The sequence below is a fragment of the Euprymna scolopes genome, chromosome 11, assembly GCF_053919585.1.
Source record: "Euprymna scolopes isolate OS-2025 chromosome 11, ASM5391958v1, whole genome shotgun sequence".
Lineage (NCBI taxonomy): Eukaryota > Metazoa > Mollusca > Cephalopoda > Sepiida > Sepiolidae > Euprymna > Euprymna scolopes.
Genome location: NC_136492.1, coordinates 78,435,054 through 78,451,328, shown reverse-complemented (window position 1 = coordinate 78,451,328; position 16,275 = coordinate 78,435,054). Strand labels below are relative to the sequence as shown.

The 16,275-nt window shown below is 34.3% G+C and overlaps 2 protein-coding genes across 3 annotated transcripts; both read right to left on the bottom strand.

Annotated features, from left to right (window-relative positions):
* Nucleotides 1–769: 769 nt before the first annotated feature.
* Nucleotides 770–1,135, bottom strand: LOC145288168 (uncharacterized). The gene has a single exon (XM_080136225.1). The coding sequence runs from the start codon at nucleotides 1,133–1,135 to the stop codon at nucleotides 770–772; it is 366 nt and encodes a 121-aa protein (XP_079992351.1).
* Nucleotides 1,136–5,184: 4,049 nt separating this feature from the next.
* Nucleotides 5,185–15,196, bottom strand: LOC145287924 (uncharacterized). 2 transcript variants are annotated; one of them, XM_080135875.1, is made up of 2 exons: nucleotides 14,768–15,196; nucleotides 5,185–12,183 (listed from the first exon to the last, which is right to left on the bottom strand). In XM_080135875.1, the coding sequence occupies exon 2, from the start codon at nucleotides 7,361–7,363 to the stop codon at nucleotides 6,971–6,973; it is 393 nt and encodes a 130-aa protein (XP_079992001.1). In that variant the 5' UTR covers nucleotides 7,364–12,183; nucleotides 14,768–15,196; the 3' UTR covers nucleotides 5,185–6,970. The 2 variants fall into 2 exon arrangements, with proteins under 2 accessions (XP_079992001.1, XP_079992002.1); XM_080135876.1 differs by having other exon boundaries at nucleotides 11,833–12,183; nucleotides 14,768–15,014.
* Between the last annotated feature and the right edge of the window lie 1,079 nt (nucleotides 15,197–16,275).

Genomic DNA, 16,275 nt, shown 5'->3' with positions numbered 1-16,275 from the left:
TTCTATTGCTTGTGAATCCGACCCATTTTGAAATATGGCTTGTTTTTATGTTTTTAAATTATATTACTAGCAAGTTTAGCCTACATTATCTGGATATCATATGTACAAAAATCCTCTTATTCTGCACATCTATGGGTTAAATCATACAACTATTTTTTTTTTTCATTTCATTTGAAAATGAAAAACATTTGTGAAGAGAAATGTTTCCATTTTTTTTTTTTTTTTTTTTTTTTTTTTTTTTTTTTTTTACCCAGAAATAGATCTTTATTTTTCATATATATATATATATATATTATGCAGGGTGTTTAATAATAACCGTTACTTGTATTTAATAAATAAACAAAAAAATTATAATTACATTAATTGGAATGTATAAAATAATATGGTCATGAAAATATAAACTTTTTACTCAATATAACCTCCATTAGCATCCACAACTTGCTGCAAACGTTTGGAGAATGCTCTGCAGGAGTCACGAATGACTCATTTGGATATTTTCTCCCATTCCTTGGTCAGTTTCTTTTTCAGAGCATCCAAGCTGGTGTGGTGTGTAGCTGAGACTTTGCTCTCCAAGATTGACCAGATTGCAAAGTCCAGTGGGTTCAGGTCTGGAGATGATGGAGGCCATTCTTCCTTCGAGATGAAAGCAGGCACATTCTCTGTCAGCCATTCTTGTGTCTTTTTCGCTCCATGAGCAGGTGCAGAGTTTTGCTGGAATAATCAACGCCTGTTTTTTAAATGCTTTTGCGGCCAGGGCAATAATGCAGACTCAGGAATGGATGTGATAATTTTCCTGGTTCAATTTGATGCCATCATCCACAAAAACGAGGGGACTTCTTCTCGTCTCTGTTACCGCTGCCCAGACCATCACTGAGGCGGCACCTTGCCTCCAAGTAACCACCCGAGACTCGACTTCATTTTTACGCGACCAAATCCGATCATTTTGGATGTTAACGTGCTGTTGGATGTCAAATTTCTTTTCGTCACTAAAAACCAAGTTAGGAAGCATGCCGGCAATGATGCGAGATAAGATGAACTCAGCTCTTTGCGCACGTTTCTCGATAGAACTTGCAGATAACAATTGCTTATGTTTGTACGCAGATGTTTGGAGATCAGTGTGGAGAATCGTTGACATCGTTCCGATTGACACTTTACCCTCTTTAGCGAGATTTTTGAGGGATCTTCTTGGGTTCCTCCTAAGCTTCTCGTGGATTTTACCAGTTTTGGGGTCCTGGCAGAACAAGGTCGACCTTGACCAGGTTGATTAACAATGTCACCAGTTGATTTGAACCGTTTAAGTGTCCGCCAGATCAACATTCTGTTGATATATAAGGTCTTCGCTATGTCAGGTGCTGTCTTCCCAGATTTGAATAGCTCTACAATGGCGGTTCTTTTTTGTAAATCCTGTGGCATTCTGATCAAAACTAAAGTTTCAGTTATAGCTTAGATTTATACACCTGAAAAACATTAAAAAAAATATAGATACTTTGTTAAATATAGAAAATAAAAGAATCTTGTAACGGTAAATTTTGAACACCCTGTACATATTATTAATCGGATAATTGGATAAATCTGATATGTTTTAAAATATTTGGTTTTGTAGGTTAAAAATTAATATTTTTGCAATTTGAATCGGTTATTTTTAATATGAAAATATCTTGTCAAATGTTTGTCTATTAACATGGTTAAATGATAAATTAACTATTCTGTACTTTCATCTAACAATTTTTTGGGGTAAAAGTCATCATGAGACAGGTAATATTCTGTTACTGCCCAAACTCTCGACTCCACATTTGCCCCAGTCTCTGAAAAATAGGCTTTTTATTCAAGCCGGTAGCATCTCCTTTGCATACAAGGTAATCATAAGACTCACCAGCATATAATTAGATACAGCAGCCATTTTTTTGCTGGTGATCAGACCCTACATGCTGCACAAGAGTAGAGGTTGGTACCAATTTTTAACTTTTTTTTAGTGGTGGCTAAGCATTTTACCACATTAAGTCAGATGCATTTATAAGGACAGATCAAAATTTTTTAATATTTGCAGATGTGCTAGTTTGTGGTGTCTATTTATGACAATAGTGGGCAGCAACTTTATATAGCCATCTTGGCAGTTATATTTGGCCCTTGTGACTCTTGCATGAAGAGTAGCAAAGATCTTAAGGCATCACTTAGTTGCCACTCTGATACTCATCTCTTTCTTGCCAAGGTTTACATTGCCTTACCTGAATCTTTTTCTGTAATTTAATGAATTTTGTTGTGCAAACACAGAATGCCTGCTATGTTCCTGTTCTTGCTAGCAACTAATTTCACATCTCCATACAGTCTCCAGTTCACATCTTGGTTTTCAAAGTATTCAAAGAGCACTGAGCTACAGTTAAAATTTCTAAATATTTTTAATTCGGTGCAAATTATCATGATGTAGGTCACTTAATATTCATGCCTTCCAGTTGTCTATGGTCTCGAACTCTCAAACGTACCAATAAGTACATAGAAGCTGCTATTTTGCTGCCAAAATTTCTTAAATGAAAGAAAAATGTTCAGATTTATAATGAGCATCCTAAACAGTGACTCTCTTTTTGCAAAACACCTCCAACAAGATATTTATGTGAATAAAGTTCCCGCTTATTTAGAGCTGTGTTTCATTAAACACACATTTGAACCACTACAGAACTGTTTAAAGAAATGTGTGAATACATTGAGAAATTATTTTGAGACTTGAAAGTCTTGAGTCATAAAAAAAAAAAAATCAGTGCTTGTGTAGTATGACATTTTCGGGGAAAAACATTACGTACTTGCATGCCATGTCAAAATTAGTAAAAAAATTTTTTTAAATTACTGAAAATTGGGTAGATCTGTTAGAACTATTTAAAAAAAAAAAAAAAAAAAAAAAAAATTAGCAGTCTGCCATTTTCTATTTGTATACAGGTAGTTTGTGATAGTAGTTTGCCGAAGTTAGCGCTGAAAAAGGCTGTTTGATCTATTGCTGCTGAGACTCTTCTGGTGGGCTTGAACGACTTGACTAGGTGTGTCAGCCGCAATTCAGGAGGCTTCCTCCTGCTCATAGTCAGATTAAAATAATTTTGCCAAGGAAGAGCTTTCTTTATGAAAGAGTGTTGTTACAGAAACGCTCTTGATAAATAAATGACTAAAATTAATTCCCAACCGAACTTGTCACAATCAAGAGTTTCAGATATTTATTGACTGTGTTTAGATTAATTTTAGTTCGGAATTAAGCATCTACTGTTATTTTATTTTATTTTTTTTTAAGTTGTGAAAAGTTAAGTTTTACATTTCTTTTCTCTTGTTTATGATTAAAACGGAAATATTCCTCTTTAAACCTGTCAGTGTTTACCATTCATCTTATAAGTCAAATGTTTAATATGAACCAGAGCCATCTCAGGATGTTGATTGCGTTCCTCAAGAAGGAAATCTTCACGAAATGCTTCTTTGCATGCCAAAGTCGTGTTAGATAAAATACTGTATATTAAATCAACATGATGGCAAACAAGTTTCCAATTTGATTCAGATGTAGATGATTCTGTAATGTAGCATACTAGTGGTTATCATTATCAAGTAGTTCGTATGAACTCTTGCCCCCTTCATAATTTGACCACTGATATTTTTTAGGTCATTAAAGTTCTGTGAACCTCTAACATGGTGTAGACGCAGATATAGTAGATAACCATTTTTATCCAACTGAGTTTCATTCAAAAAATATCTGGGATATCTTCTTAGAGTATTGTCCTTCTCTGAGACATAGTGCAGAGTTTAAGTTTTTATATGGTCCATGAATCCTGTAGTGCGTAATATGTAAAGCTGGATCTGTCACAGGATCCGGAATTTCTGCACTGATAATCGAGTCCGTCACAGGATCTTTTGCTTGAACCGAACCAGACCAAGGGCAAATGACAATCCTCTTTTCTGTCACTCAGCCGTGTACATGTATGCTACTGCTACTCCAGAAATGTCTCCTTTTGTTAAGTAGTTCGATAAGGATGGAAAACTCTTGCTATAAGATCATGTGGGTGTTGATTCGGAAGGAGTTATTTCATAATCTCAAACCATTTTGAATTGCAGGTGAAAGCTATAAATAAATCTGCAGTTCCATGTTTTCTCACATATCATTGCATCTTGTGTCCGTTTATACATGTATCAAGCCCCCCCCCCATAAATTGTTGGTGGTAACATGGACAATGTGTCCACATTTTCTGTATTGCCATCAATATTTAGTGATTGCCTCAAGTGAATGTAATAAGAAACTCTTAGTTCCCTTTGAGTTTTAATGTAAATAAGCTTTTTATACTCTATTTTAACATACATGTCAACTATTGTTGGAATAGCTTCCTACATTTAATAAGCATGTTGAAACTCTCATCACAGCCGTAATCCTATACACATAGAAAGTGTTACATGATATCTATTTTTTCTTTTACTAACTGTGAGGATTTGTCTCGAAGTGGAGAATAACTCCTCCAGGTTCACTTCATTTTCATCAATTTTTACGTAGTGCAACAGCTCGCTCATCTGGTCCTTGTGAAATACATCAGGAGTGCTATAAAAAAATTAAGCAAAAATACTCACTTTCCTTGATCTGGTAACTTGATTTGATAATTTTCTTTTTCATCTGCTTTGCCAAAATCCTCACAAATTCATTTTGAATTTCTGGTGACAGATAAGTAGTGATTTTCTTTCACCAAATGTTCACGGACCACAAGGTCATACTTAGCAATAAATTTACTAATTCTAAAAAATTCCTTTTGTTTTCTTGATCTCTTTCATGATCATGGATGTCTTCCCGGTGACCTCGTAGTGCCAGGTTTTGAACTTCGGGTATACCCAAAATTCACAGGGAGCAAGGTCTTGACTATAGGAGTGAGGAACTTTTTTGATGCCTATCGCAATGTCTTTCTAATTTTCTCTAACCCCATTGGGCCGAACTTTGACCAAATCTTCCTCATTTTTAGTTCCCTACGAATAATTGTGTGTACAGTTGCCAGACTGATATTAAACTGTGCACTTATTGTTTCTATGGTTTAAATCTGATGTTCAGTAATCTTGTTGGGATTTCTGGCCACTTAATTTCCTTATAATTTAAAAAAAAAAAGTCTGGATTCTTGTCAGCATTCGAACAATATTGCAAAATCCGTTCCGTTCAGTTTGGTTTTTCCCAATTCGATTTCCAGCCTTATATCACCTCATTCCTGTGTGTAGCCTCATTGATATGCAAATTACATCAAACTACACTTCTCAATAAGATTTTGCTCTACTTTATTAATGACCTTTCCATCAGCAAACCGAATCCCTAGCTCCTTCCAGTTGAGGAACACCTGGGCATGAGATGTGCTAGCTTCGTGTTCATATACTTTTGGATTTAATTTCCACCAATTCATAAAACCCACATCAGTAGAAAAACTAAACAGTCCAGTTGAAAACAGTCTGCAGTAGAAGCAAAATGGGGCCTTTCTCTGGATGGAGAATACACCATCCATGTTTGCAAACTTTCCTCACAGTTCCGCAAGTCCTAATAGAGCCAGTTTTTTGTTAGCTTTCTAATGTCACCTTTTGTTTTCGTTCTTGGTTGCACTACTTCATTGAATTCATGATTGAGGTGCTGCACAGCAGCAGATCCCTGCCAGACAAGCATACCACAAATTTAATGGTTAATCTCAACTGGCCACAGATCAACATCTATAAAATCGGTTGCAGTGTTTTCGTGCCAACTAGTGATTGCCTTTCCAATTTAACTTCATGCGTTTCATCGACAATTTTTGCTGTATCAACGCTGTCAATGTCGACTTCCGAAGTAATAGTAATAGTGTCAATGTTAGCAATATTAACTTTATCTTCAGTCTCAGCATGATTTTCACCTTTCGTTTCTGCCACTTTGGCTGTAGAAGTCTTTTCAATGAATTTCAACAGTGTGCCTTATTTCTTTTTTGCTTCCTCCTTTGTTTTTCACATTTTATGGAATGCTGCATCGCTCTCCTTCATTCTCTTCATTACAGTACCTTTGAAAATTCACGCAAATATTCTGAAAAAATTAAAAATCCAAAACCAACGGATGCTTTAGGACTCATGAATAAAATATAAAGTCTGGGGTTGGTATAGAACAATTATTTTTTATTTCACAGAACTTAAGAAATTATTCTTTGATATAAAACAGGAATATTCAACTTGAAATATTTATTTTCATTGGATATAAAACTTGAAAAAAAAAATTTTTTAATTTGTTTAAAAACTGAGTATTCTCCCTCAATATTTAAGCATTAAGAAAAAAATTAAAATGAAAATATCTAATTTGTTATTGTATTAAAGAATAGATACTAAATTTTAATTATTTATAAAAAAAACAAAAAAACGGAATTCATCCTTATAAATATCTGAAAACTGACATCCAATACCTCAGCTTTTGAAAAAAGGTCCAAAATGTTTATATCATTAACCTTTTTTTTTTTGTTTTTTTTTTTTTTTTTTTTTTTTTACCGGATTTCGGTCATAATCTTCCAATTCCATGGATGCTTGTAACGGATTTCTGAGTGAAATTGATTAGACGTCAATTTTCGTTTTTTAAAGGCTTTACATTTACATAAATGAATTTTAAAGATTTTAAAGACATATATATATATATATATATATATGACAATAATTTGGCCAGTGGAGGAAAATATATAAAAAAAGATTTTTTTAATTAAAATGATAATTGATTACTTTTCAAAATATTTCCTTAAAGACACACTGAATGAACGACCTAAGATTTTTTAAGTTAAAAATTGTGATCGATGGAATTGGAAAATAGGGACACATTTTTCTGATTCCAATACCTCCAAAAGTTCTGATTTATTTTTTTTTTACAATCTTAAAGATTCATTTTGGTATAAAATTTCAGATTTTTTGTTAGTTTTTATTTTTATTTTATTTTTACCCCCTCAAAATGCCGCCCCCTGGCATATGCTGCCCAGGTCTGTAGCTATGCACTGTTTGAAGGATGGTATCCGGCAGCGTGAACAGATGGTGTTGTTTGGGATGAATTAGTGTCAGCGAACCCGAAGGATGTGACATTCAAGTCTGTACAGGTCACAAACTCATACTGGCCAGGTTTTGCATCCGTACAGGAGAATGATGTGAACGAGGTGTATTTGAATTTTTGTACAAAGTCTGATTTTATTTCTGGGCCAGAGTTTGGTGTGAAGGCAACACAAGCATTGTTGGTACGGTTGCCAATATCCTCTTCAGTTTGGCCTGTTGTGGTGATAATAGTCCAGGTATTTGAAACTTTGTACTTCAAGGATTTCTCCGTTGACGAAAATTGTTTGGATAGAATCCAGCCGCTAGTAATTGTCTTTGTTGCGCTGATCTTCATTTCTATGTTTAACAAAAATCTGCATCTGATTGATGACTGCTGTTATCAAAGCTTTTGCCTGGGATAGCTGTATCATCAGCATAGTCAAGATCAGAGATGCATAAATCATCGTTCATCGTGACATCTGGGGAAATAGTCTGGAGAGTTGAAAGTGATCCAGTCGATAGCATAGTTTAAGAGTGTGGGTGAGAGAATACAGCCTTGACGGCTTTCCGAGTGTATTTTGTTAAGTGGGAGAAACATCTGCTTAAATCGAATTCTTGAAAATTGCTGGAGAGGTCTCAAAGGAAAAGCAGCAATTATTTCATTCTTATTTGCGACAATCTCGTACAGCTTCAAGTTAGAGCCGGCAAGCATATTCTGGGTTTTCTAAATTAGGGACATAATACCGTCAGTGCTGGGTAAAGATTTCAAACAGTCCTCGACATAGACATTATGGTTGACGAACTGTTCGACCTTAGACTCATAGCCTGGTTGTCCTCTTTCGATTGCTCATCAAAGACAGTAAATAGCTACTGAAGGAGAAGGGCTATTCCCCAAAACATAGACTCTCATCTGATATTCGATGATATTTTTGTTAGGGTCGTTGTTTTCAAACCATAGAAACCTCAGCAAATTCTGATGTTTGGTTTTGATGAGAAAGCAAGCAACATTTGCTCTATATCAGCAGTTACTGCTACTGACTCTGCAAAATCTGATGAGAACTCCAATAAGGGGGTTGTTGAGTTTGGGACCACTTAGTATGTCGTTCAGTGATACCCCATTGTACTGAGCACTGGAATCGAATACTATTCAGATTTTCCCTGGTTTCTTGAGATGATAGACACTGAAGGTCGGTAGATACCATCATTCCTCCCCTACTTTAAGAGGAGGTGCTACTTCGGCATGTCCGTTTTTCAGCATTTTCCCCATAAATGCGAAGAAGTGTTCTCGCATTTTGGGCTTTCTCTCACGCGTGCGTCTAAGGGATGTTAGCCTGTTAACTGTCTGCACTTTGTTATACGGGAGGCAGTGCCTGGGTGATTTAAATGGCAGTGGAGTTATCCAGCTGCCAAACTGATCTTTTTTTTTTTATACTTTGTCTCAATTTCAGAAAAGTTAATGTCCTCGATTAAGGGTGCTGGACAGTTATCATCTTTAGTTTGGGTGGTTACCTGATGGCTTGGACACATTTTGAAGACTCTTTGCCAATAGATCTCTCCTGGCTGGCATTTTTAAAGAAGTATTTTTACAATCTGTGATTTGTAGCTTTTGGGCCTGTCATCAAACTTTAAGAGGCCTGTAGAGATGAGCGAGATATCGCATGAAATCTGTCTGGTGTTCAGGAGCAGATGGGAGGTTGTTTTGTCCATGAGTGTCCAGACTGCTGCTTCTTCAAGGGCTTGTCTATGTCTGCACCCTGCAAGGGGTGATCCATGTTGAAAACAGTTTGTAGGCCATAAACTATTCTCATCTATAAAGGGAGGTATAGAGGGGTTGCAGTTCGAGGGCTCGTTTCTTAGTTTGTCAAGATATTCCCTGGGGCATTATGTATGTTATGTTACGTCCTCTGGGCCACATCTGTCGGATCCTGGTTCACGGGACCATATTTGTGATATAACGCTGGCTGTGTTCGTCAATCCTGGCTCACAGGACCATAGATGCAACCCAGCAGGGTTACACTCTTAACTGTCTAGTATGAACCCTTCAAGGGTGACCAGATTCTCACTGGTCACTGGAAAATACCGCTCTGCTGCCCAGGGCACGCAAAACGTGCATGACCCTAAGTCCGTGTGGCAACACTGTTTACTTCGACCGTCGCTTTGACTTCATGCTAAATCTTGTCTCTTTTCCATCGTATGGCGTCAGGGCATATCTGAAATGAACTGCATCTTCATTTAGGCCGGTAATTGAGAAGTAAAGAAAAACTCATGGTCATTTTCTTATAAACAAACAAAATAATTATTTAAGATATACATGGTACACTTGTATAAAGTTGAGTTCTTTGCGTTTTTAACGACATTGTGATGCATCGTGATGCAGGTTGTACAACTTAAGTTTGTTTAGACAATTTCTCCGCTAGGAACAAGAGCTTTTCAACTTAGCTTTTCTGAAGGTTTGGTTCCCCCCACCCACTGGGCGGGGGCCCAGGACGATGTGCATTCCTCGATGCCAGCCAGAAAAAGTTTCCTTTATCCAAAAACACAATCGTTTTTATTAAATCGGCTTCTTCCCCCTGTCATTAAAAAAATTTTTCTCTCTCTATCCCATTATTTCATCTTTTTCTTTCCTCTTTTCTTGTGAATCTCTTTCTCTTTCATAACCATATCTTTAATTCTTTTTCCTTTTCTTTCTTTCTCTTCAACTCAAATTACTTTTCCCTCCAAGAAACTGTATCTTCCAAGGTTCAATTCCCACTTGGTGGCCTGGCATTTAAATATAACAGGTGGACCAAATGACAACATTTCCTAGATACCAAATTTTTGAATCTGTTATTGTACTTGTCTGCCTTCATTAGTTATTTAAAATTAATTTTTTATAAACCCAACTAGAAAAACAATCTCCTTCCCCAGCTCCCTTGCCCCAAAGAAATCTCATTATCAGATTTATATTTTCCTTTCATTGAAACCTTATTTTTCTGATGGACACAATTTCATGGACATCTGTTTTTCTTGACCAAGTGTCAGCATACCCCCTCCCCAACCATACCTCATCCTCCCTCTTCCTCATCTCTTAGCAGGGTTCCTGGCATCGCCTGGGACTCCGTTGCAATATATCCCCATGCCTCTTTATGTTGCTTGATCAGCCAGGTACTCTCGAGTATTCAGGTGGAGTGGGGTCCAGTTTGGGATGGCTGTAGGTGCTTTGCTCTGCAGCTTCAAGTACTTTGACTTTGGTCTCGGCAGCAACGGCTTCTTTCTTCAAATAAAAATACAAGTAATGCAGTTATACATATAATCCTTTGAACGGCAACTAGTACATTTAAATTTTATTTTTTACCAGTTTTAAAGATGATATCAGTAAGATGATGTCCATTCTTAATACACTGAGTTAATCGAACTCTGAAGTTTCGGTCAATTCTTTCCAGCATATCAATGGCTATGTTGGTGACAGCTCGACGAATGTTTTTCAGATGAGTCAAGGTGCTAGGACGAACGTAAACAATTGATTTCAGACATCCCCATAAAAAAGTCACATGGTAATAAATTAGAGGACCATGTTGGTCAATGCAGATTACCCCTCATGATGTCTTAGTAAGTTCTGCTGCAAAATGGTCATTGATGTGCGTGCTGGGGTTCCTGAAAAATAAACAGAAAATAAATAATGCATGTTAAGAACCAAACTTTAAGCCCCAGCCTCTCAAATAAGTCCATCCTTACTGTCCTTGGAGCATCCATCGCTTTTGGGCACCAAATAAGGGACTTTTATTTTCTGACAGTCCGTATCGGGAAATCTGACTCTTGAGAGGCAGGCTATGTTGATGTATTTGGAGAAGGATAAATTGGATTTCTTTCTGCATCAATCGATGTTGTTCTTGATCTTCCAAAATATCTTTCCATATTTCACAATCATCCCAGTTTGCTGATTTGATACTCGCATCACTGGAGCAGCAATCATGTTAGTTTTTATGAACACCATACCAAGATTCATTGTATGTTGTAAGATGAGCATGAGTATTGAGTATCCATGGAGCTAGTCAATTTATTAGCAAGTATATCTTTATTGGGAGAATGACTTGTTTGCCTCAGATTATCTGCAGATGCAGGGACAAGATGGTCTAAAACTGCCAGTTACCAATCAAATGCTTCTTGGTTTTCACCAGAGCTCTGATTATCCAGATTGCCATTCTAATACTGTTGGGTGTAAGATCAGTCTGTTTTTAAATCAATTCGAATTTCAATAAAAAGGAAAATGTTTTCGCTATGAAAGAAAAGCCATCTAAGAAAAGGTTTTCGAAAACAGTCAGATAATTGTGAACATTTGATTATCTCCCTTTTAATTGTCCGCATTCGTGAATGAAAAGTTTTTCTCTATTAATAAATTGATAGATGATATACCACAAATCGGACAGTCTGTCTAAGAACAGATATGGCATTCAATCTACTCAGGCAGTATGGACAGTATAAAAGCAAATCCATTGCCTGGCATTAAGTTGGTCGTCGTCATCATTATCATCGTCTCTGATTTCATAAACATCAATATTTTCTTCTGAACTAAATTTTACACCGTGTGAATCATCATCAATAACATTATCATCATGGAATTCATTAAGGGGACCAAACAAGATTTCTGTCATGGTCATTAAATTCTGTACATTTGTTATCATTATGGTCGTTGTTGATTTCACAAAAGTCAATACTCATTGGTGAATATTGAAATATTTATTTCAGTTTTGTTTTATGGAATCAATTTCATACTGTGCACCGGTTTCAGTTTTGTATAAAATATTAGCTAGAAAAGAAAATTAAAAAATGATTAAAATTAGAAAATAAAGAAAAATCTTTTATTACAAATATTAGTTAAGAGGATTTCAATTTTAACCAATAAGTTCGTTATCATCATTCTTGTCATCATCATCAATAACAATAACATCGTCATCATCATCAAATTCATTAACAACATCATTGCCATCATCGCCATCATTATCATCATCGTTGTCATCGAATTCATTAAGGGGACCAAACAAGATTTCTCTGTCAGGATCATTAAATTCTGTACATTCATTCTCATTATGGTCGTCATTGTTCATTTCACAAAAGTCAATACTCATTGGTGAATATTGAAACAATGTTTCTGTGTTTTCTGGCATCAATTCCATACTGTGCGCCGTGAAATATTAGCTAAGAAAAGAAAATGATTTAAATTAAAATTAGAAAATTAAGAAAAATCTTTTTATTACAAATTTTAGTTTAAATAGGAATTCAATTTTAACTGATAAATTTTTAAATTGAAATTGTTCAAAGTTAAATACAGAAAAATCTACAGAAAATCAATCTTTTATTATCATAGAATCTTAAAAACTACTGGTATTTTCACACATGTGCACATGCATGTGTATATATGTATATGATGGTGCTGTTGAATATTTTTCCTGTGTTATTAAGTGTACTTATCTTTTGTCGGATATCATTTATAAGTAATGTCTTTGAGTTTCCCTAACTTACATTTTCCCATGCTTGAAGCAACCTGTTTTTAACTTTTTTATTCCATCCACTTATGTGTGATTGTGTTTAATATCTATCTGTCTGATAATTTGTGTTATGGCAGCATCGGCTATAAACATAATGAAACACATGCAAGACACAAATTTAATATAAAAATTCGCTTAGATATTAAAAGATAACTAAATAAATAAAACAAATAAATGAATATAAAAAAAATCTTGTTTGTGGATTGACTTTTTATGGTAACTGGATTGAAATATATATAAAAATATATATATATATATATATATACAGTGATGATCATATTTATTGGCACGGTAAAATAAAAGTTAAATTTTGTCTAATAAATTCTAAAAAAGGGATTAAATTAAAGAAAATAACAAAGTATATTATGTATTTTTAACTGGCCTTTCCGATGCAGCAATTGGATTTTAGAAAAAATAAATAACAAAGGAACAACAAACATAACTGCAAAAAACCCTTGTTCAAAATTATTGGCACGATTTATTTAATAATCAATTGTATAGCCTTTGGCCTTGATTACCTTCCTCAGTCGCTTTTCATAGTTTACAACCAAGTTGTTGCACTCTTCAGTAGTAATTTTAGCCCACTCTTCCTGACAATAATCCTCCAATTGAATAAGATTCTTAGTCTTCCTTTGCATTACCCTCAATTTTAATGTTCTCCATAAATTTTCAATTGGATTAAGGTCTGGGCTTTGTGATGGCCACTCCAAAACATTAATATGATTGTCCTCAAGCCATTTCTTAGTCAGTTTAGCCGAATGCTTTGGGTCATTATCTTGCATGAACCACCAACGACGACCAAGTGAGAGCTCTTTAGCAGAGTCTTTCAGGTTTTCATCCAATATTTTAACATAATCTTCCTTTTTTATGCTACCTGTGACCTTAACAAGTCGCCCATGTCCAGAGGCAGCAAAGGATCCCCAAAACATCAAACTGCCTCCACCGTGCTTCACTGTGGGTATGGTGTTCTTAGGCAGGAAAGCTTCGCCAGATTTTCTGTAAATATAAGACACTTTAGTATGGCCAAATAACTCTATTTTCGTTTCGTCAGTCCATAGAACACGTTTCCAGAATGCAACATCTTTATCAATATGACGTTTTGCAAAGGCTAGCCTTGCTTTCAGGTGCATAGGCTTCAATAAGGGAGTCTTTCTCGGACGACATGCTTTTAAACCAGCTCTCTTCAAAACTCTACCAACTGTATGTCGAGATACATTCACTCCAGAGGTGCTCTGTTCATCAACAATCTCCCCAACAGAGATCCTTGGGTTTTGTTTTACTTGTCGAACAATTTTCCGTTCATCTCTTGGGGAAAGAATCCTTTTTCTCCCTCTACCCTCTAAACTCATAACGTGGCCTTGCGATTTGAACTTGTTTATTATGGCTCTAACAGTGGATTTGGGAAGGTTTAGCTTCTTTGAAATCTTATCATAGCCCTCCCCATTGGTATGGCATGCTACAACAAGCTTCCTGACGTCTTCGCTGTGTTCCTTAGTTTTAACCATGGCGATTGAAAATTATAATTTAGTCACTTATAATAGTTTAAATAAATCGCTATCTAAAAATTATCTGAAAAAAATTATTCACTGAATTAGCGTTAAACAAGCATAATATGGCTAGAAAAAAGTTCAGAAAGCACGTAAACCGGAAATTGATTGATATTATACTGATACTAAAAGAAAAACAAAGCCGTGCCAATAATTTTGAACAAGGGTTTTTTGCAATTATGTTTGTTGTTCCTTTGTTATTTATTTTTTCTAAAATCCGATTGCTGCATCGGAAAGGCCAGTTAAAAATACATAATATACTTTATTTTCTTTAATTTAATCCCTTTTTTAGAATTTATTAGACAAAATTTAACTTTTATTTTACCGTGCCAATAAATATGATCATCCCTGTATATATATATATATATATATATATATATATATATATATATATATATATATATATATATATATATATATATATATATATATATATCATATATATATATATCATATAACATGTGAAAGCATGTGCAATATTCTGCTCTCATCAGCTGTCAACCAGAGTGATAACAGTTTCGGTGGCCCAAGACAGGACTGCCACTTCTGGTGCCACCAAGCGGCTTTTAGTATTAAGAACTTAGCCGCCAAGCAGAATATTGAAAAAAAAAATACAACAAAGAAACTTAATCAACTAGACAGGAGAAAAAAATAAATAAATAAATAAAATAAAAATAGTAACAATACCGTCTTTTTATGAAGTCTTTCAGGTGTCGGTTGTCTTACTGAATGTAATCGATCAGAGCCCTCCGAAATTACGACCGTTACAAACAGTGTGTTTGAGATTTAAAAAAAAAAGAGAAAGAGAAAAAGGGGAAAAAGAATAAAATAAAAATAGAGAAAAAGATAACATTGAACGTGCGAGACATTCAGAAAACAAAAACAAGAGTTTTTTCCCTTGAATAAATATTTTGCTATTTGACTTATCTCTCTTTGTACTTTGATAATTTTATCGACGCAGCATATTTTTTTTTTTTTTTTTTTTTTTTTTTATATAACCCAACCGCCGTTAGCGAATTGCAATTAATTCTTTGAAAAATATATCAGACCATGCGACTGCTAGTCTGTTGAAATACTGTTCGCGATTTCTTGGAAAAATAAATGAATAAATATAAATAGAATAAATGGCGATCTTGTACTGTAGGCCGTCAGCACTAGCAGTGTAAGAAATTTCGTGAAAATAGTGAATAATTCCACCCCATCTTTCCAAGCTTATAACTCCTCGAAAAATGTAATTCAAGCCCTAATTTTTTTTTTCAATTAAAGGAGTAAGGACCAAGGTTTTATTTAAAAAAAAAACAAAACAAAACAATGTGTTTTTTTTTTTAAAAAAAGGTTTTAAACTTCGGACTTTACAGGTAAATTTCTAAAAAACTGATTTTTTTTTTTTGTTTTAAATTTGAATATATTATTTATTGACCTTTTCTCTTCAATTTGTGATATATAAACCTATTAAACATAAATTAATTATTTACTTTTTAATAGACATTTCAAAATGAGAGGCGTAAATTATTCGACCCCCTATCTTTCTAAGCTTATAACTCCTCGAAAAATGTAATTCAAGCCCTAATTTTTTTTTCAATTAAAGGAGCAAGGACCAAGGTTTCATTAAAAAAAAAAAAAAAAAAGACAAAAAGAAAAAATGTGTTCTTATAAAATAAGGTTTTAAACTTCGGACTTTACAGGTAAATTTCTAAAAAACTGATTTTTTTTTTTGTTTTAAATTTGAATATATTATTTATTGACCTTTTCTCTTCAATTTGTGATATATAAACCTATTAAACATAAATTAATTATTTACTTTTTAATAGACATTTCAAAATGGGGGGGGGGCGTGAAAATGGGGGGGCGTGAATTTAAAAAAAACGTTTGTCTAAAATATTATATTCGGTTTATTGGAAAGAACATAAAATTTCACATTGACCCTGAAAATATCGTAAAAATAGAATCAATAGAAAAATTTTGATAGATTTTTAAAATTTAAAAATTAAAAAATATTGAGTTTAAAAATTGAAAAATATTGAGTTCGGAAAATTCATTACTGTTTTAAAAAAAAAATAAAAATATTTTTATTACTTTTAAAACAACTGTAATAGTTTATTTTGGAAGTATAATCCATAAAGAAAATAAATAACCCACTTTTAACAGAGAAATTACGAGATTTTTATATTGTATTCGCAGTTTCGTGTTAGGGG